At 48.0% G+C, this 22,432-nt stretch overlaps 1 protein-coding gene across 1 annotated transcript in view; it reads left to right on the forward strand.

Annotated features, from left to right (window-relative positions):
- The window catches only part of XPNPEP2 (X-prolyl aminopeptidase 2), a 44,682-nt gene extending 24,295 nt beyond the window's left edge, over positions 1-20,387 (forward strand). The window contains exons 12-21 of the mRNA XM_063141881.1: positions 111-220; positions 3,189-3,266; positions 7,821-7,892; positions 8,805-8,865; positions 10,022-10,091; positions 12,373-12,477; positions 14,091-14,150; positions 17,336-17,412; positions 18,682-18,780; positions 18,871-20,387. Of these exons, the coding sequence (XP_062997951.1) occupies positions 111-220; positions 3,189-3,266; positions 7,821-7,892; positions 8,805-8,865; positions 10,022-10,091; positions 12,373-12,477; positions 14,091-14,150; positions 17,336-17,412; positions 18,682-18,780; positions 18,871-19,065 (927 nt within the window). The 3' untranslated portion in view covers positions 19,066-20,387. The remainder of the gene's footprint in view (positions 1-110; positions 221-3,188; positions 3,267-7,820; positions 7,893-8,804; positions 8,866-10,021; positions 10,092-12,372; positions 12,478-14,090; positions 14,151-17,335; positions 17,413-18,681; positions 18,781-18,870) is intronic.
- Positions 20,388-22,432: the final 2,045 nt, after the last annotated feature.

Genomic DNA, 22,432 nt, shown 5'->3' on the forward strand with positions numbered 1-22,432 from the left:
GTGGTGATGGTTCAACCTCTCTCCTCATCACCATGCCCACCACCTCGGCCTCACCAAGGATGAATAACCGTGGCACGCACGCGGCCCTTCTTTGCTTGGGGTTCCCATAGGTCCGAGACGCCGTCGCCGTGATCCAGTACTTGGTCTGGCTGGAAAAGAACGTCCCCTCCGGTTCTGTGAGTGAAATCTCCGGTGCAAATTACGTGGACCAGTTGCGGGGGTGAGTCTAAAGTAAACCATGCCGCCCCCCCCCCCCCCCCCCGGTGTGTTTAACGCAGGGATGTTGAATGTTTTCAGCCCCACGCTTTCTATTTTGGAGAATCTGTCCGGGAACACATTCCAGTGGTGGGAGGGACTAAAGGCAAACTACCACACACACACACCCCTGCAATATGGAGACAATAATACTGGTCTACCTCATAGGGATGTTGTATTACATAGGGCTTTCTCCGCTGTGGCACCCCGGTTGTGGAACGAGCTCCCCAGAGAGGTCCGCTTGGCGCCTACACTGTACTGCTTTCGTCGCCAGCTGAAGACCTTTTTATTCACTCAGTATTTTAACACTTTATTTTAACTTAAATTTAAATTTTACTGTTTTAACTCTGTATTTTAATCCTATATCAACTTTGCTGTGTGGTTTTATCCTGGTTGCGCTTTTTATACTGTATTTCGTAATTGTGTTTTAAACTGTTGGGTGTTTTACTGTGGTTTTAATTTTTGTGAACCGCCCAGAGAGCTTCGGCTATTGGGCGGTATAAAAATGTAATAAATAAATAAATAAATAAATAAATATTAATTGCTTATGCAAAATGCTCTGAATACTCAAGGGAGTGAGTGAACGCTAATTAGGGCAATGATTTGCCAGAAGTGTGTGCCTGTGGGGGTTTGCCACGTTATTAGCCTATTACAATAAAAACGAAGAAGTGTCCTGTGGTACCTTAAAGGGTGACACATTTCTTGTAGCATCAACTTTGTTGGCCCAGAGAACCTTCTTCAGCAGATACATAAAGAGGTTACCTTAAGTGGGTAGGCGTGTTTATCCTGAATACAGAGAAGAGGAGAAATATATAGCATGCCCTCTACTTCTAATGTTCAGGCAGTGAATGGCGTTGCTTGTGAAGGCAAAACTTTCCACCCACGCACAAGAGGGAGGTATATCAGCAGGCTTAGGGGAACCCCAAGACTTGCAGAAATAATTGAAAAATAAAACCTAACGGGTGGTGTAAATTCCCGAAACAGCCCAGTGTGGACTGCATATGCTCAGTGGCCACAGAATGGGGAGTGATTTTTGGAGGTGGGGGAGGGGAGAGACAGAAAACCAAGTGGGAGGAGAAAAGAAATGGAGGATCATAGAGGGGAGCACAGCTGACTAGCTGAAGCGCTGAAAAAGAGCATTCTACGCTGCAACATTTCGTTGCAGTCCTTTTACACACTGTGACCAAGAAGAGCATATTCTCTGACCAGCTGGGTTTGCCGTTTCCTCGGGCTCCATCCTTGGGAAACCGCTGCCCCTCCTTTGTCCCTCTGTCTTGTTTTTGGGATGCGTTGCTAAAAGGTTATTCATGTGAGGTGCTAGAAATATCCTTCATCAGGGTTCAGAATGTATCTCATCTCTAGTGCGCACCTTCCTGTAAAGGTCTGTGCATGAACACTAAGACCCCATTCAGAGCACATGACAACCACCAGCAGCAATTGCTGAGGTATGCTTTGAACTGCTGCTAACATTTTGTAGGACAATGTTGGTTTTTCTAGTATAACTTTATTAAAAGAGTAATCACACACCCCTCTGTCCCCTTGGCTTTTAAATTAGTGGAGTACAGGCTGTTCCAGAGTAATTAATACAGCAGATGAAGCAGCGCCTGAAACACTATGTAGTAGTGAATGAGTTATGAGAGTAATCCTCAGTGTGAAAGTAGGGGGGGTTACAGATGAAAATAGGGAGGTGGTTTTAAAATATTGGAGGGCGTGAGCTGCACTAGATTTTTATAGGGTTTTATAGGGAGGGGTGCGTGATAAAGGGCGGATATCAGTGGAGGCTGGTGGCTCCAATGTCAGCGGGGCGCTGAATCCACTCTGGCTTTCAGTTAGGATTCTAAAGGAGTGCTCCAAGGTGCCTCCGCTGATATTTCACCTTGGAAAGCTCCTTTGGAGTTCTCACTAGGGATGTGCTCCGCTTCTAATCGGACCGGCGAATTAGAAGCGGAGCGGGGGGCTTCGCCTGCCCTTAAGGCGGAGGCGAAGAGGATTCGGGGGCCGGCGGAGTGTGGCGAAGAGGATCGAGGTGAAGGCGGATCCTTTGCCTCGATCCGGAGCTCCGCCGGAAAGGTAAGTGGGGTTTACCGGGCCCTGCCGCTGTTGCTGTCGCCCATGCGGCGACGGCAGCAGGGCCCGGTAACCCCCCTCCCCGCCCTCCTCTCCCTTACCTGCCTCCGTCCGCAGTCCGTCGGCGTCTTCAATTGAGCCCGCGGTTCAACCAGGTTCAACCGCTTGCGGCCCAGACTTCCTGGTTGAACCGCGGGCTGAATTGAAGACGCCGACGGACCGCGGACGGAGGCAGGTAAGGCCCCCCTCCCCCTTGGTCCCTTACCGGGCTCTGACGCCGTCGCCGCATGGGCGGCAATGGTGGCAGGGCCCGGTAAACCTCCCGCCCTCCTCTCCCGGCCTTACCTGGCGCCACTCCCCTCCACTACGGAGCTCCGATTCGGAGCCGGAGCTCCGCGGCGAAGAGGAGCGGAGTATGGGTGGAGCAGAGCGGGCCGATCCGAAATTTTCGGATCGGCCCGCGGGGCGGAGCGGGGGGTCCGTGCACAGCCCTAGTTCTCACCCCTTCGGACTGAAACCAGGAGCAAATTCACCGCCCCCCTGACGTCAGAACCACCAGCCTCCACTGGCTGGCATCAGTGGGCTCCTTCCCCCAGTAGTGTTGCCAAGCGGTGGCAGCAACTGTAGGCTGCCCACCCTTTCCCACAACGTCCCATTGTAGCATCACTACACCAAATTTTAAATGGTGGACAGGTAAAACCAATCTGGGGGAGGGGAAGCAGGTATGCCGCTGAGTGGGCGCCATTTTGAGCACATGCTAGTGCCTATGAGACCTTCCAAGGATGCTGGGAATATGAGCTGGCAGTGGGCGTCTGTCAATTACTGTGGGAATACAGAATTCAGGGGTATTCTCTGTTCCCCCACAGGAAAGAAGAGTACTGCCGTGGTCCCAGTTTTGAGACGATCTCTGCCAGTGGACTGAATGCAGCTCTGGCCCATTACAGGTACTAGAAACAGAGATGGAAATGACGATGGGGAAGGCACAGATTAGCAGCTAGGCCGGAATCAGGGATGGTCTGACAACAGGGAAGTTGGGAGAGGTGGCATCGCAGAAGGATGTTGTCCTCTCTAAGGAACCATGAGCTGTTACTAGGGAAGGGGAAAGCGCCTTCTCAGCCCTCTTCAGCAGACCAAAATCTTGTTTGTGAATGTAAGAGGCAGTGGCCCCATTCAGAAGACACCTTAAACCATGGCTTTAACCACAGTGAATAAAGCTAAAAGCCTTCTTCACCGTGGTTAAAGCCATGGTTTAAAGTGTCTTCTGAACACAGCGTGGCTTTCTGGCTTAACCACCGTGGTTAAAGCCATGGTTTAAGGTGTCTTCAGAATGGGCCCAATGGCTCCTGCTAGGGTGTGGGCCCTAGACAGGTGCCCAACCATGCCTACCCATAACACCGGCCCTAACAGGGAGCAAAAGATAGCATACAGAAGAGTTCTCCATTGCTTGGCTTCCTAGAGAGGGAAGGACTGCTCTTTCTATGGTGGACAGAAGCACCCTGGGAAGGAGTATAGATGGCCGTGCTGTGGTATTGATCATACAAACCATTCAAAAACTGAAGTGCCTATCCAGCTTCATAGAGGAGCCTGTAGTGGTGTAGTGGAACAGAGGCTCACAGGGATGTAATGCTGGTACCTTTTGATTGGCAGGGATATTCATTTATTAACCCATTTATTAACCCTTTTCGGTTTCAATAAACAATCTACGAACGCCCTGTTTGTTGCTTGCGAGCATGATGTCCAAACCCAGACACTCCAGGTTGTTTATGCATTAAACAACCCATAGTAAACCCATTAACAAATCATGGGTTAACTCTGAGTTGCTTAACGCCACAACAACCCAGAGTGTCCAGGTTTGTATGCCATGCTAACAACCTACAAACAGGGCATTCGTAGAATCATAGAATAGCAGAGTTGGAAGGGGCCTACAAGGCCATCTAGTCCAACCCCCTGCTCAATGCAGGAATCCACCCTAAAGCACCCCTGACAGATGGTTGTCCAGCTGCCTCTTGAAGGCCTCTAGTGTGGGAGAGCCCACGACCTCCCTAGGTAACTGATTCCATTGTCGTAGTGCTCTAACAGTCAGGAAGTTTTTCTTGATGTCCAGCCGGAATCTGGCTTCCTGTAACTTGAGCCTGTTATTCCGTGTCCTGCACTCTGGGAGGATCGAGAAGAGATCCTGGCCCTCCTCTGTGTGACAACCTTTTAAGTATTTGAAGAGTGCTATCATGTCTCCCCTCCATCTTCTCTTCTCCAGGCTAAACATACCCAGTTCTTTCAGTCTCTCTTCATAGGGCTTTGTTTCTAGGCCCCTGATCATCCTGGTTGCCCTCTTCTTGTTGTTTATTGAAAATGGAAACAGTTCACGCGGTCTGCGTGTCCCTGCACATCATGGGTTAATTAACCCACCATTTACCATTGGGACATGCGAACGATGTGAGTAGCTGGGGGGGTGGGGGTGGAAAGGCAACAACATATTGTTCCCTGTTGCAATCCAAAGTATTTTGCAGTGGCTTGGTTTTGAATGGGCAATAAAGGCCCATGACCTTTACAAAAGACCTGGTCCTGGTTCTGCTAAAACTGGTTTGTTGCTATGGATTAACACAGCTGCCTGCATTTTGGGACTCTTCTGGGGAGGAGGCTGACTATCCAGACTGCCAGGATGTGCAGCCGCACTTCTGAATTCACCATGATGCCACTGGGAGCCAGCACTTGCCTTCTCCACGAGAATAGTTTAAGAACCGGGGTTGTTAAAACTGGCATTGCTACCTGTGGGGGCACAGCTCGAGAAATTTACGCAAAAAGTTCCTGGCCTATCAAAACTCTGAGCCTGTAGAGAGGGAAAGCACACAGCTGGCGGGGCTGTGCACAGAAGAGAGAGAAGGGGGAAGTTAAAAAATCTGTGCCCAAATATAGGTTTGTGGTTTGGGCACATGAACGCCCGAGCATGCACGGTGCGCGTGTCTCCGGAGATAGAACGTAAGAAGAGGCTTCTTGCATTCCTCCTGCACTGGCCAGCTAAATGATTCCAGGAAGCCAGCCCCACCCACCCACACACACACACACCACCTAAAATGCATGAAAGCTACCTCTCTGCCCCCACGCCTTCAGGCCAGCACCTGGCATCCAGAGCGACACTGCTTTGGTACATGGAAGTTGCCGCTGTGAAATCCGCCAGCACAAGATGGGGTGACAGCCAACAACTTAGATGGCTTTAAAGGGGATTAGAAAAAATCATGGTGGATGAGGCTGTCCATGGCTGCTCGTCGTGACGGCTAAATGGTTTCAGAGGCAGCCTGCCTCCCAGGAACAACAGTGAAAGAAGGCCATTGCCTTTTAGCTCTGTGTGTGGACATCTCAGGGGCATCTGCTTGGCGACGGTGGGAAACAGGTTGCTGGACAGGGTGGCCATGTGTCTTTCTTTACCGGAGATGGTCCTCTATTTCAGGCTTCCCCAACCTGAATGCCCTCCAGATGTGTTAGGCTGCAACTCCGCTCACCCCGAGCCAAAATATCTGGAGGGCAGCAGGTTGGGGAAGGCTGAAATAGAGGACCATCCCCAGTAAAGAAGGACACATTATTATTATTATTTATTTATTTATTTATTTATTTATTTATATAGCACCATCAATGTACATGGTGCTGTACAGATTACACAGTAAATAGCAAGACCCTGCCGCATAGGCTTACATTCTAATAAAGTTGTAGTAAACAATAAGGAGGGAAAGAGAATGCAAACAGGCACAGGGAAGTGTAAACAGGCACCGGGTAGGGTGAAGCTGACAGTATAGGGTCAGAACAAACTCAATATTTAAAAGCTATAGGGAAAAGAAAAGTTTTTAGCTGAGTTTTAAAAGCTGTGATTGAGTTGTAGATTGAGTTTGGACATGGCCACCCTGTCCAGCATCCTGTTTTTCACCATCGCCAAGCAGATGGTACTCCGTTTGAAGGTCTTCAGAGGACAGTCCTCTATTTGAAGGTGTGTTCTGTTTGAAGTGCTGTCCAGTCAAAATCCGGTTTAAAGAAGAGAGAGCAGGTACCTTGAAGACCGAACAGGCTATACAGGCCACCTGGTCAGAGTCATCCCCACTTTGGGGAGATGTATTTTATTTCTATTTGAAATATAATCATTCCTACATTTGCACCTACACATGTGCATTAGTACATGGACATCAGTGTCCTCTTTTGTCTTCATCTTCTTCTGTTTTGGTGATGCCGTTCCTCTTTTATGGCAATGCATAAGTGGCCACCCTAAGTGGCCTTTGGCCCGATCCAGCAGGGCTCTTGTTGGCTAAATAGAGTCCACAGCTGTCTTGGGCCACTTCCTCTGCCAAAATATTTTCCTCAAGGGCCTCTTGAGTCTCAGAGCCAGCGTGCTGAGAAAGGAATTCCAGAAGGGTAGCAGGGGTACCTTAGGGTAAAATCCAACATCAGTCCTACTTAGAGGTAGACCCATTGAAATAAACAGGACTGATGTCAGTCATGGCTAACTTACGTCCCGTTCATTTCAATGGGGTGGACTCCAAGGAGGACTGAAGTTGGATTTTACCCTAAAAGATGAATTCCTTATGGCATAAGTTCTGTCGGCGATGCCACGAATTTCTCATGTCACAAGCCTTTGTAGACACTGTCTGGTTATGCCATAGGTGGACCGGTGTCTGTAAAATGCCACAATAAGTTTGTCGAGACTTTAAGGTGCTACATTGCTCCTCCTTGTTGCTTGTGCTGTGAAAGTGCCTCTCTGTAAGTTTCCCTAATATTAGTGGATGTATGTCACTCAAGTTACAGGAAACCAGATACCGGCTGGACGTCAGGAAAACTTCCTGACTGTTAGAGCAGTACAACGATGGAACCAGTTACCTAGAGGTTGTGGGCTCTCCCACACTAGAGGCCTTCAAGAGGCAGCTGGACAACCATCTGTCAGGGATGCTTTAAGGTGGATTCCTTGATGGCCTTATAGGCCCCTTCCAACTCTACTATTCTAAGATTCTTGCATCATTTTTGGATTTCCCTACTAGGACTTCTGGCCCCTGAAGGCTGAACTAAGAGCATCAATGGCCTAACGCAGTGATGGAGACCTCTTTCCGCTCAAATTCAGTTTCAGAGAAGTTTGGCAGGGGAGGGGTGGGGACGTTCCAGTGGGGGGAGAAGCAAAAGCAATAAAGGTTGGGCCAAATATAAAGACACCTGACAAATATCCCCGTATTTTTTAACTTAAATCTCTTCCCGCCAGACGCTGAGCCTTAGGAGAAGCATTTAAAACTTTTAGAAAGGAGGAAAAAAGCACAGAAATTGGGAAAGCATCAAACGATCAGTGGTTGGGGAAAAGGAGGTAGGGATGGGGGGACTGGGTGTGGCCATCTGGGGAACCCTGAAGAACCGGATCAGGACCCTTAGAGGACTGGGTCTGGCCCTGAGCCTGAGGTTCTACTCCCTCCCTAGCCGCACCCAACTTGCTAGTCCTGATGTCTCTCTTTCTCCGCTTTTCTTTCCTCTTTCAGCCCATCCCATAATACCAGTCGACCGCTGACAGTGAAAGAAATGTACCTGGTGGACTCCGGAGGCCAGTATTAGTGCGTATGGGGCACCTGCAGGCTCAGGCGTCTGCTTTTTGACAGGGGGAGGTTTGCAGAGGGATCCGTCTTTCCAAGGGTGCCCTTCTGGATGTGTCCAGGCAACAGGGCTGTGTTTCGTTTGATGCTTTAGGGTGCTTTCTCCAAAAGCTTGTTTGTAAGTACCTTACACAATAGAAACAGAATAAAATGTAAAACTATCCATCGCAAAGAATGGCAAAATCAACAAATATATTTAAAAATATGGGTACAAACGGGGTAATTAAACATACACACACACACACACACACACACACACACTTTAAGCATAAAAATGGGTATTGAGGGAGGGGGGAAAGGACCCTAAAGGCCTTGTAAAAACAAAGTCCTCGCTTTGCTATGGAGTACAATGTAGAGTAGTCTTCTCCAATGTGATGCCCTCCAGATTATTTATTTATTTATTTATTGCGTTTATATCCTGCCTTTTTTCCTCCAAGGAACCCAAGGCAGTGCACATAATCTTCTTTCCATTTTTCCCTCAAAAGAACAGTGAAGTATTTTGGGCTGGGAGTCTGTGGCCCAAAGTCACCCAGTGAGCTTCCGTGGCCATGTGTAGACTAGAACCCAGATCTCCCGGCTCCCAGTCCAACACTGTAACCACCATACCACACTGTTTTGGATCACAACTCCCATCATCCCTAAATATTCACCGGGGGCTTGGGCTGATAGGAGCTGTAGTCCAAAAACATCTGGAGGGCTCCAAGTTGGGGAAATGTGATGTCGAGCAAGCACTGCTGCTTCCCCCCAAAAAATCAGCCAGGTGATCCAGCGATATACCTGCCATGACTCTGGGACTAAGTGAATGGAGTCGTTCCGTCTATGGATGAGCACCTGACAACCCTCCCTTTGCTCTTCCTTCCTCTTCTCCGGCAGCGATGGAACAACAGACATAACCCGGACTGTCCACTGGGGGGAGCCCACAGCTTTGGAGAAGGTAAGGTTTCTTCCCACGCACACCTGGATTGCGCACCTGAGCGCTCAGGGGCAGCCATTCTTGCTTTCCAGCTGCTATCTTTCCCCCAGGTCATCCTCAATTTCTTTGCCCTTCTTTTATTTCACTGCCCTCAGGACGGCCTTGGCATAGCAGGTGCCTCCCAAGGGCGCGGGGACCAGCTCACCTTGGGCAAAATCTCTCAGCCGTCTTGCTCCAGTGAAATCCGTCGCCCGCTCTGGGTCCGAGCTTCTCACAGCGACCGCGCCTGGCTGTGTCTTCCTTCCCTTGTAAAACCCATCTCTCTGCCTGTTAACTGCCACCAAGTGAGAGATGCCTTTCTAATAGCATCAGGAATAAAAGGCTTTGCCTGGCGCTGTTCAAAACGTACGATTATTATTATTTTAATTCATTGTATTGAACTGAAACTGGACTCCATGCTCGGCAGCTGGCTTCCCAAGCAACCCCAAGAGATGGAATGTTTTGGAAAAACAGATTGTGATCTTTTACAACTGCTAGAGAAATAAACAATACTTTAATTTGGGGAAGCAGCAGCAAGGGATAATGTATACAAAAGCATAGGGAAATCTGAGTGAACCAGCTCCTCTGAGGGAAGGTCTTGAGAGATCCCCTGGGTGTCTCCTGCCCCTCCCCCACCCCCACCCCCACCCAAGATTTGTTTTATTTCAACTTTTATTCCTCCATAGTGTGTGGTTTGTCTCGCTTACCCGAGTCACCTGGGGCTATTGCTTTGTGCGAATGTCTTGCAACCCACCTGCTCTTTACATTTAGCTCACATATGTACCTGCCCAGACCTTAAGATCATCCACAGTAGGGGTGACCATATGAAAAGGAGGACCGGGCTCCTGTATCTTTAACATTTGTATTGAAAAGGAAATTTCAGCAGGTGTTATTTGTATATATGGAGAACCTGGTGAAATTCCCTCTCCATCACACCAGTTAAAGCTGCAGGTGCCCTGCCCTCTTTTAAATCTGGGGTTCATTGCCCATCAGGAGAAACATCTTGATAGTAAGAGCAGTTTTACAATGGAAACCATTGCCTAGAGGGGTGGTGAGATGTCACTCAGTGGAAAGCTTCAAGCAGAAGGTGGACTGTTACGGTTGCTCTAGTAACATCTCTTGTTCTTCTGTTCCTTAGGAAGCCTACACGCGGGTTCTGATGGGGAACATTGACCTGTCCAGGCTCGTCTTTCCACCCAGAACATCAGGTGAGGAGCCAGGGATGGGGAACAACCACAAGAGCGAGAAAATCCAGCCCAGCTGGTGGGATTTTCCTCCCCGGTTTCAGTGCTACTGGGTGCCCTTTGGGCCCAGGTAGGCATCTGCCTGCAATTTGTCCTGTCCTCTCCTTGTGGAAGGCAGAGCCTAGAAGATGTTCTACCCAGCCTTTCCCGACCTTGCGCCCTCCTGATGGGTTGGACTGCAACACCCATAATTCTGAGCCCGAATGGCCAATGGTTAAAATAAATTAAATCCTTAAAGGCTTGATGAAATAGCCAAAATTTGGAGCCTCTTCAGAATAATAGCAATGTTGGAGCCTTCCTAAACTCTTCTGGAAGAAGGCACAAATGATTTGGGAACGATTGCTGAGAAAGCCCATTGTATGCCCATCACCATCTGAAAATGTCATATGGAACCTCTTTCAAACACCTCCTGAAAACACATCTTTTAAGACAAGCTTTCCCTAGAATATAACTTTTTCTGGATTTATATAATATTTTTTTAAAAAATTAGAGTTTTAAATTTATCTTTGTATATTCCGATTTTAATTGTGAACTGCCCAGAGAGCCTTGGCTGTTGAGCAGTATAAATATGTAATAAATAAATAAATACATGGGGGATAAACCTCTCTGTGGCTAGTAGCAAGCATAATGGCTGCATCTTTCAGCATCAGAGGCAAGAGGCTTCTGAATACCAGTTGCTAGGGAACACATGAACAGGAGGTGGTTATTGTGCTCACGTCCTCCTTGTGGGCTTCCCAAAAGTATCTGGTTGACCAAAACAGTATGCGGGACTTAACAAGAGGCAGTGGGCACATTTGGAATGTTGTGGGCACTCTCACAAAATGGCAGCCATGGCCAGTCATGAACCAGCCATTTCCCAGAAGGCAGATCAGTGAGATGACAAGAAAAGTAACTGGTCCCAAAACCTAAGTACAGGTAGAGATGGACTCTCAGCTCCAACACAAAACCATTCTTTTGTACCCAAATAAAGAGGGCTCTGGAGTGCGGCCTTTCTCTTTGCAACGGGCCAGCCTGTGCTGCTCCAGCAGAGATCACAGAATCATAGAATAGCAGAGTTGGAAGGGGCCTACAAGGCCATAGAATCCAACCCCCTGCTCAATGCAGGAATCCACCCTAAAGCATCCCTGACAGATGGTTGTCCAGCTGCCTCTTGAAGGCCTCCAGTGTGGGAGAGCCCACAACCTCACCAGGCAACTGGTTCCATTGTCGCACTGCTCTAACAGTCAGGAAGTCTTTCCTGATGTCCAGCTGGAATCTGGCTTCCTGTAACTTGAGCCCGTTATTCCGTGACCTGCAATCTGAGATGATTGAGAAGACATCCTGGCCCTCCTCTGTGTGACAACCTTTTAAGTACTTGAAGAGTGTTATCATGTCTCCCCTCAATCTTCTCTTCTCCAGGCTAAACATGCCCAGTTCTTTCAGTCTCTCTTCATCTTTTGTTCTTACAGCAAGGTCAACTGACTGGTCCTCTCAGAGACTAGGCTTGTATTTATTTATTTATTTATTTATTTATTTATTTATTTATTACATTTTTATACCGCCCAATAGCCGAAGCTCTCTGGGCGGTTCACAAAAATTAAAACCACAGTAAAACACCCAACAGGTTAAAACACAATTACGAAATACAATATAAAAAGCGCAACCAGGATAAAACCACACAGCAAAGTTGATATAAGATTAAAATACAGAGTTAAAACAGTAAAATTTAAATTTAAGTTAAAATTAAGTGTTAAAATACTGAGTGAATAAAAAGGTCTTCAGCTGGCGACGAAAGCAGTACAGTGTAGGCGCCAGGCGGACCTCTCTGGGGAGCTTGTTCCACAACCGGGGTGCCACAGCGGAGAAAGCCCTCCTCCTAGTAGCCACCTGCCTCACTTCCTTCGGCAGGGGCTCACGGAGAAGGGCCACTGTAGATGATCTTAAGGTCTGGGCAGGTACATATGGGAGGAGGCGTTCCTTCAGATAACCTGGCCCCAAACCGTTTAGGGCTTTAAATGTCAATACCAGCACTTTGAATTGGGCCCGGACCTGGACTGGCAGCCAATGAAGTTGTAAAAGGAGTGGCGTAATGTGATCTCGCCGGCCAGTCCCTGTTAATAACCTTGCTGCCCTGTTTTGCACCAGTTGAAGTTTCCGGAGGGAGAAGGAAGAGGGTGGGGGAGGAAGAGGAAGGAAAGAAATGGGTGGGCAACCCCTGGTGTTCTCTTCTGCTGACCCTCAGCACCACTTGACTGTTGTGTTTCAGGCAGAATGGTGGAAGCCCTTGCTCGCCGGTCCTTGTGGGAAGTCGGGCTCAACTATGGCCACGGAACGGGCCATGGCATTGGCAACTTCTTGTCTGTCCACGAGTGTAAGTGGCACCGGGAGGCAGCGGGGCTGTGTCTACTCAGCTCTTCAGTGACAACCACCAATAAAACAAACATCTTGAATCATGTTGTGATATAGCCCAACTTCTGACAGAAGCTGAGTTCTGCAATCCTGCTAAAACCAGAGGTAGAATACTTGTGGCCCTCCAGATATTTCGGCTGACATCTCCCACTGGCTGAAGCCGGCAAAGCCAACAGTAAAGGATGGTTGTACACCCACACATCTGGAGGCACACAAGTCGCCCACCCCTGCGTTAAACTCTGCACATACAGATAGGAAGCTGCCTTATACAGAGCCAGACCATTGGTCCATCTAGTCCAGTATTGTCCACACTGACTGGCAGCAACTCTTGAAGGTTTCAGGCAGGAATTTTCCCAGCCCTACTTGGAGATGGACCAAGAATCTGACTCAGTATGAGAACTTCCTATGTGTAGGAACCCTAGCGATACTAACATAGTGATGGGGAAAGCGTCAACTCTTCGATTTCTGCCTGCCACGCAGCCTTGAAAAGCACAGGAACTAAGCCTGAATTAATGGTAGAGCAGCTGCTACACCTGAAGGTCCCAGCTTCAATTCTTGACACATCCAGGTAGGGGGAAACCCTGGAAAGTCGCTGCCAGCTGGTGTCAACACAACTAAGCTTGAAGGCCCAATAGTTTGACGCAGTATAAGGCAGCATCTTCATATTGCCTCCGTAGTCCCTTGGCCTGTGCTTCAGCTGTGCCAGTCAAACAGCACTGAAGCAGCGTCCCACGGGCTGTCTCGTAATGCCGCAGATCTTGTAATGCAGCTGCTTGGGATGGCCAAATCTCCTGGGCTGGTTCTGGGCTGGTTCTGCGCTGGTTATTTCTCGGTTGGACTACTGCAACCTTCTTCTCTCTGGCCTTCCTTCTTCTCACATCAGTCCGTTGGTTTCTGTTCACCACTCTGCTGCTAAGATCATCTTCTTGGCTCGCCGCTCTGACCATGTAACTCCACTTCTGAAATCTCTTCATTGGCTTCCAATTCACTCCAGAATCCAATATAAACTTCTCCTGTTGACCTACAAAGCTTTTCACGGTCTAGCTCCTTCCTATCTCTCCTCTCTCATCTCACACTATCGCCCCGCTCGTGCTCTTCGCTCCTCTGATGCCATGTTTCTCGCCTGCCCAAGGGCCTCTACTTCCCTTGCTCGGCTTCGTCCATTTTCTTCTGCTGCCCCTTACGCCTGGAACGCTCTTCCAGAACACTTGAGAACTACAAGTTCAATCACAGCTTTTAAAGCTCAACTAAAAACTTTTCTTTTTCCTAAAGCTTTTAAAACTTGATGTTGTGCGGACTTTATACTGTTAGTTTTACCCTACCCTGTGCCTGTTTACCCTACCCTGTGCCTGTTTGTATTCTCTTCCCCTCCTTATTGTTTTACTATGATTTTATTAGAATGTAAGCCTATGCGGCAGGGCCTTGCTATTTACTGTTTTACTCTGTACAGCACCATGTACATTGATGGTGCTATATAAATAAATAAATAAATAAATTAATAATAATAATAATAATAATAATAATAATAATAATAATAATAATAGAAACAGCAATAACCTATCTTTTCACCTCTAGGGCCTGTCGGCTTCCAGGCCAACAATGTACCCTTGGATAAGGGCATGTTCACCTCCATAGGTAGGTGCTACCTGATCTTCTCAAGCCCTTACGATACTCAGCTGGGCTCCCCCGCCATGCCCAGGAAGTGTTTGCTATCTTTTTCTTTCTTCTTCTTCTTTGTCGTCTTCTTCTTCATTGTCTTCTTTTTCTTGTTCTCCTCCTCCTCCTCCTCCTCCTCCTCCTCCTCCTCCTCCTCCTCCTCCTCCTTTAGGAGTCAGAAATCCTTGCAGATCTATTGCAAGTCACCCAGAGCTCTCCCAATAGATCCAGATCTACCTTCTACCCACCTCTACAGTACAGAACAGAGGAGTGACAAGGTCTCTGCCTCCAAAATGGTTTACTGCCTATAATTAAGCTGACAACACAAAGATGGAGGGAGAGGATGGAGACCAGTAAAAGAAAACAGGGAAGGGAGAGTCAGGTGGCAATTGGAGATGCAGAAAATGTGAAGTAAGCTGGTGACCTGGTTCACACGATTGCAGCATGGTTAACAAGTCAGAGGGTGCTGTTGTACTCATGTCCCTGACCAGCTGGTTGGCCACTGTGTGAACAGAATTCTGGACTAGATGGACCCTTGGTCTGATCCAGCATGGTTCTTCTGATGTTCTTAAGCCACAGTGGCTTGTTAACCCTGCAGCATGTGCTGGTTGTGTGCCAGCCAGGTTTCTCTAATTATCCTCACTGGCATGGCTTGCCATGTCATCTAAACCCAGAGTTCTTTGAGGGAGCTACAATAAGTAAATAAATAATGGCATGTTGTTGGGCTATTTGAGGGTTGCTGCTCCCCCTCCAACAAGCCTTGTCGCACAGGTCAGGGTGAAGCAGCAAGCTGCACCAGTGAGGGTAATTAGGGAAATCTGGCTGGCACACAACCAGCATGTACAACTTGCTACTATCATGCAAACCAGCCCAGAGTGGCCCAGCAAACATCTTGCAAAAGAAGTGAATCTGGGGGGAGGGGGACATGGGGGAGAAGGAACCAGCCTGAAGCAAAGGAAAGGACCATGGAGGAGAAGTAAAGGGCCACAGAGGAAAAGGAAGGAAAGGACCATGGAGGAAATTTAAGGACCATGATGGAGGAGAAGGAAACAGTCATGGAGAAGAAGGAAGGAAGGGCCATGGATGAGAAAGGAAAAGACCATGGAGAAAAAGGACGGAAAGGACCATGGAGGAGAAGGAAACAGCCATGGGGAAGGAAGGAAAGGACTATGGAGAAGAATGGAAAGGACCATGGGGGAGAAGGAAGGAAAGGACCATGGAGGAGAAGGAAGGAAAGGACTATGGAGAAGAATGGAAAGGACCATGGGGGAGAAGGAAGGAAAGGACCATGGAGGAGAAGGAAACAGCCATGGAGGAGAAGGAAACAGCCATGGAGGAGGAAGGAAAGGACCATGGAGAAGAAGGAAGGAAAGGACCATGGAGAAGAATGGAAAGGACCATGGGGGAGAAGGAAGGAAAGGACCATGGAGAAGAAGGAAGGAAAGGACTATGGAGAAGAATGGAAAGGACCATGGGGGAGAAGGAAGGAAAGGACCATGGAGGAGAAGGTAACAGCCATGGAGGAGAAGGAAGGAAACAGCCATGGAGGAGGAAGGAAAGGACCATGGAGAAGAAGGAAGGAAAGGACCATGGAGAAGAAGGAAGGAAAGGACCATGGAGAAGGAAAGGAAGACCATGGAGAAAAGGAAAGGACCACGGAGGAGAAGGAAATAGCCATGAGGAAGGAAGGAAAGGACCATGGAGGAGAAAGGAAAGGACCATGGAGAAGAAAGAAAAGAACTATGGAGGGAAAGGAAACAGCCATGGAGTAGAAGGAAGGGAGGACCATGGAGAAGAAGGAAGGAAAGGACCATGGAGAAGGAAAGGAAGATCATGCAGAAAAGGAAAGGACCATGGAGGAGAAGGAAACAGCCTGAAGAGCAGAGAAAGGCTGCTGCTGCTGCTGCTGCTGCTGCTGGCAGAAGAAGAGAGTAGGTGAAGAGATGGGATGAGAAAAGATGAAAGATCAATAGCAGAGCCCTAGCTCAGTGGAAAAGCGCATGGTCTCAGGTTCAACCCCCAATGAAGGGAAAGACCCCTGTCAACCCCCAGGGAGCTACTGCCACTCATAACATACTGACCTATATGTCTCAGTGGTCCGACTTGGGCTATGGTGGCAGCAGCCTAAGAGGAGCTGGGGAGCGGGTGCAGGTGGCTGGAACTACATGGGGCAGCTGCTTCTGAAAAGAGCAGCTCCGCGTTTCTTCCTCTCTCCTTAATGTTCAGTGATGCGCAACGCATGATGCTCTGTGTGAGTTTCCCCACCCACACTGCGCTTCACTGGCTGCCTCTTGCGTGGGCACGGAAACCCCCAGGATGAGGGCATCGTGTCAAGTATATCATCTCACTACACATCAAAACAGCCTTCCCTAACCCAGTGTTCTCCAGATGTGTTGGACTGTAATTCCTATCGTCCCCATCCAGCATGGCCAATGATCAGGGATGCTGGGAGCTGCAGTCTGACATGTCTGGAGGACACCAGATTGAGAAAGGCTGATCTAGAGTATAAGACAGAGCAGGGCCGGCCCTACCATTAGCAGAGTGCAGCGGACACCTCAGGCAACAGAAGCTGGGAAGTGGCAGCAAGGGATTGGAGGAGAGTCTTTGACCACGTGGCCTGCCCTAAGCCCCCAAGTTAGCATGCTCCCTTCAGGTGCGGCCAAAGATGCTGGCCCATCACCAGTGTTGCAGAAAGATTCAATTGCCAGTCCAATCCGCTTTTGTACATGGAATGGGGGAGGGCGCCATCTTGTTCTTCACCTCAGACAGCAAAATGTCTTGGGCTGACCCTGAGACAGAGGCGAGTGACCTGTGGCTCTCCAGATATTGTTGGGTTCATATTTCCATCAGCCCAACTAACATGGCCCATGATCAGGGATGATGGGAGTAGTAGTCCAGTACTTGGAAGTCCCCAGACCTGGTCTAAGGTGTCCGTTAGCCAACTTGGGGTAACTGTCGCACAGCGTTTTCCCCATGCAAGGTCTTTCATGGAGCTCAGACTTTATTGGTTCTAAGGGATTTGAGTACCAAGAGGTCTCGGTTAGTCTCACTAGTTTGGGCAGGATACCAAGAAGACTTGCCAGGCGCTGGAAGGAGCCTGGAAACATTCTCCAAACTTTTTGCTCCTCCATCACTTGCCTCTCTCACTCTCTCCCCCTCCCCAGAACCCGGTTATTACCGTGATGGCGAATTTGGGATCCGTCTCGAGGACGTTGCACTCGTGATACAAGCAGAGACTAAGGTGATGCTCCTTCCCTGCCTTTGTTTAGTTCAGCCACAGTGCTTCGTCCACCAGTGGGGTGTGTGCGTGCCGTGTGCAGGCAGCTGGGCATTGTGGGCACCAGGTGTGAGATGCAGCCTTAGCAGGTGGATTGGGAGAAGGGTTTGGGAGATTTGGCATCTTTCCTGAGGTCTCTTCCTTCACCTTTCTAAGGGCCATTCTGCACGATCAAAGAAAGTGCACATGTTGCCCTTTGCATCAGACGCCTACAGTCTCTGATCCAAAGTCAACAGCCTAGAAAGAAGACCCAGGGGACAACTCCCAGTAGCTCCTAAGTTGAAAGAAGGAGAAGGGTCTTAAAAGACAATATTTGGAGCAGGGGTGAGCAGTAAATGTGGCATTTCGGGGTGGGTGGGTGGAGAAAGGCAATTCTCCCGCAGTGAATTCACACACGCATTTACATGATCCGGCTTCTCTGTACTTGCTCGCCCTAAACCCAAGAACTGGCAGCTTGAATGCATGAACTTACTGAGGACCAAACTAAACGTGATGCTAAAATCGGTCATATGAAAAGGAGGACAGGGCTCCTGTGTCTTTAACAGTTGTATTGAAAAGGGAATTTCAGCAGGAGTCATTTGTATATATGGAGAACCTGGTGAAATTTCCTCTTCATCACAACACTTAAAGCTGCAGGTGCCCTGCCTTCTTTTAAATCTGGTCACTCTAGTATAGCTCCTGCAGCTTTAACTGTTGTGATGAAGAGGGAATTTCACCAGGTTCTCCATATATACAAATGACACCTGCTGAAATTCCCTTTTCTATGCAACTGTTAAAGATACAGGAGCCCTGTCCTCCTCTTCATATGGTCACCCTAGTCATTACAAACCATGTAAAATGGGTCATTACAATTGGTTTGTTGGTTGGTTTTAATTAATAGTAGGTATGTATTGGGAGCGATATTGATCAGGACCAAAACATGGGGGGAGGGGCTAAACCCTCCCTTGCGATCCTAACGAAAATCTCCCTCCCATGCCTGGAAAAAGAAAAACCACCTTTAAACCACACGTGTGTTTTGTAATGGTGCATTTAAATCCTGTCTCATTTGGCCCTGAAATGGCTTTGGCCCTGAGAAGTTGTGAATGATGCTCTCTTCTGTAAAGCTTTCGCAAGTTGCAGCGAAACAAATCTGTGATTATTATTTTTTAAAAAAGAAGTAGAATGGAGTGAAGGATGTGCAGGATCCAAATTCGTTGACAAATATAAGCATTGCCCCCTCTTTGTCTGCTGCAGTACCCAGTGCCCAAAGAGCCCTTCCTGACTTTCGATGTGGTCTCGTTGGTGCCCTATGCACGGAATCTCATCGATGTGGACCTCTTGTCAATGGACCAGGTGTGTGGGAATCCAGTGGGTGCAGACATCAGTACAATGCAGAGGGAGAATCCACCACCAAACATAGCTTCTCTCTCTCTCTCTCTCCAGATCCAGTTCATCAACAAGTACTACGAGACCATCCGTCAGCGCATTGGGCCCGAACTACAAAGACGCAAATTGGATGAAGAGTACCGCTGGTTGCAGCAAAACACAGAGCCCCTTTCGCAGTCATTCCTGCTGGCTGCCTCTCTTGGTACCCTAGCTATGGGCACCCTGGCCTCTACTCTTCTGCCTGGGGCATAGGACAGAGTCTGGGGCAACACACTACCTCACCGCTCCTAATCCCTGTGCATAAGTCTGCCTCTCAGTGTCGATCTATCTCAGTCCCTTGTCATTATCTTAAGGGTCCATCTCTGGCCTCCATTGCTACCAGACCTTCTCCCCAACAGGTTTGGGGTCAGGACTTACCATGGTCTCCTTCCTCCAGGCCAGAAAGTGTACAAATACCCTCGTGCTTCTGTCTTGAACCAGCAATTCCTAGCCAAGATGGAGCACAACTCTGTGAGAGAGGGAGAAAGAGTGACTGTAGTCTCAGACTCCCCTGAGAATCTGGAGGATCTGAGCTCACCCTATGTTGCACAAGAGTGTAATATTGGGTTCGTGGGCACGTTTGGAGGTTTTAATGTGTGGTGAGCACTCTCACAAAATGGCTGCCATGGTGGGCATGGCCAAGTACAAAACACTTGAAGAAAAAGAGAGAAGTGTACTCTGGTGTTGAATAAAATTAGAAATATTTAATGGTAATTTCCTGAATAAAAAAATCATAATTTAAAAAAGACAAATTGACGCGTACAACTGATGCGTACAGTAGCAAGTCAACATTGCTTGTTGCAGCTCAAGCAGTCCTTCTGAGGACGATACAGGGAAGGAGATTCAGCATTTGTTATATAAACGAACTTTGACGACGGTACAGCTCCTGATGAAGGACCTAAGGGCCCGAAACGTCGAGCTATTGTACGCGTCAATTTGTCTTTTTTAAATCTACGATTTTTATTGAGGAAATTACCATTAAATATTTCTAATTTTATTCAACACCAGAGTACACGTCTCTCTTTTTCTTCGACTGTCATTGGTGTTTTTGACCCCTTGTCCACGGCCAAATACAAAACACCCCCTTCCCCAATGGAATGAGCGTCTAAGGCAGCCTTTCTCAACCTGGGGCGCTCCAGATGTGTTGGACTACAACTCCCAGAATGCCCCAGCCAGCTCTGCTGGCTGGGGCATTCTGGGAGATGCAGTCCAACACATCTGGAGTGCCCCAGGTTGAGAACCACTGGTCTAAGGCCTTCCTTCGTTCTCACTGCAGCCTGTGTCAAAGTCATGTTTGTCCCAACTGGGAAAACAGACATCTTGAGATTCATATAATCTTTTCACACACACACATTTATATTTGACGGCAGAATTGAATAGTCCAGTATGTTGGAAACTGAAAGGGTTAAAGAAAAATCGAATGAATTGGCTTGCAAAGTCAACACTCCCCTCTGCATAGGGCATAGATCCTCTTTTACATGTTCCCTCGACTAACTAACAGAAACACTCAATACAAAATTAAACTCTACAGTTGAGCCAGTAAGTTATTGGCTACGGTGATGGCTCTATCGTCCTGCCTTTTGGTCTTTCTGGGGAAGAGGAGGAAGAAAGGAGTTAGCAGGTTATACACTGATAAAAAAAAAAAAGATTCAGGTCAAACTACAGGCATATAAGAGCAATTCTGTACAGTGAAATCAATGGTCCTGGCATGACCCCTGTCATTTAAATAGATATACAGTACATCTCACCATACTGGGGAAGAGAATTCCCAGGTTATCTTATTCTACAGTCCAGGTACTCACTGTAGATAGCCCAACTTCAAGGCCACCGATCACTCTACCTTCTTAGAGTTCTAAATCTTTAAACTGGGCTTGGACTGAGCAGCCCTTCAAACAGAGGACTGTCCTCTATAAAGTAAGAGACACATGGACACCCTACAACATGTGCTACTCTTTCCTTTCCTCACCCACCCCCTACAATTACCATTGTCTGTGTTTTAAAAGATTTTTGCAGGACGTATTCCCTCCTGGTTGCTTCACCTTCTGCTTGCCTGCTTGCCTTAGCCTGGAAAAGTACATAGAGGCTTGGGAAAGAGTGTGACTCTTATAGAATCATAGAATAGTAGAGTTGGAAGGGGCCTACAAGGCCATCGAGTCCAACCCCCTGCTCAATGCAGGAATCCACCCTAAAGCATCCCTGACAGATGGCTGTCCAGCTGCCTCTTGAAGGCTTCTAGCGTGGGAGAGCCCACCACCTCCCCAGGTAACTGGTTCCATTGTTGTACTGCTCTAACAGTCAACAAGTTTTTCCTGATGTCCAGCCGGAATCTGGCTTCCTGTAACTTGAGCCTGTTATTCCGTGTCCTGCACTCTGGGAGGATCAAGAAGAGATCCTGGCCCTCCTCTGTGTGACAACCTTTTAAGTATTTGAAGAATGCTATCCTGTCTCCCCTCAGTTTTCTCTTCTCCAGGCTAAACATGCCCAGTTCTTTCAGTCCCTCCTCATAGGGCTTTGTTTCCAGACCCCTCATCATCCGCATTGCCCTCCTCCAGCTTGTCTGCATCCTTCCTGAAGTGTGGTGCCCAGAACTGGATGCAATACACCTAGGAGGAAGGCTTAGCATTTGACTAAAGCTAGATGCGCTCCATACCTCGGTGACGTTTGTGACCCCATGCTAGGCCAAGAGCTTCTTGTACAAGTTCTCCATCTGTTCAGCCGTTAAACAGGCTCATCCTTCGTGAAGAGGCAAACCTCAGATGTCGCAGGCAGAATACCATGAGGCAGTGTTCGCTCCAAAATCTTTCCATGTTACCGCCATGCAGAGGGAATTTGGGGCATGTGGAAAGGGGAGGTTAATCACCCTTGAAAATTGCCCTGGCATGGCAATTATGTTAAGAAACAAATGGACACTCAGGGTTCTAGAGAATAGATCTAGGAAATAAAGTCGGGGTCTGGGCCTAGCAGTGCCCCTGCAGAAAATCATAATGTTAAACCTCTATATGCATGAGTTGGCAGCTCTTTATAAACTGTACATGGCTAGATCCTCTTCCCAGCAGTGCTGGCCTGTCGCCAGTTTCTTTCTCACCTCTGTTTATATTTACATTCCTCTTCTGCTTTCAGCATGATAATACTTTGCATCCTCTTTGTTGGATTCCATTTTTATTATTTTCGGCTCAGTGCTTCAAATCACCAAGGTCGTGCTGATCTTCTGTTTGAGAGATTGATTGTGGGCAGAAATACGGCGGTTAAGATAGTAGCTGAGATGGAGCATGTCAAAAAACCCCACACACATACCACAGCACTGTGTATATTATTGTTCTGGGCAATGTCAACATATGTAGAGGGGTGCCACCAAATTCTACTTAAAATAGGTAACATTTCACCAGGGCAAAAACATGCTCTGAAATTGTATGCAAACTTACCAGCCGGGGAAATGCTGTTTTGTTTTGAGTGTCTGACAATAAGCATTGTGTGTTCTCTCGACATTATACAAATAACTATTAGAGACAAAACAGATTTACTTTAAAACTGTATCTAACATTTATCAGGGTTTTTTCATTTTTACTCTAGAGTAGGTGCA

The sequence above is a fragment of the Elgaria multicarinata genome, chromosome 15 (genome assembly GCF_023053635.1).
Source record: "Elgaria multicarinata webbii isolate HBS135686 ecotype San Diego chromosome 15, rElgMul1.1.pri, whole genome shotgun sequence".
NCBI lineage: Eukaryota > Metazoa > Chordata > Lepidosauria > Squamata > Anguidae > Elgaria > Elgaria multicarinata.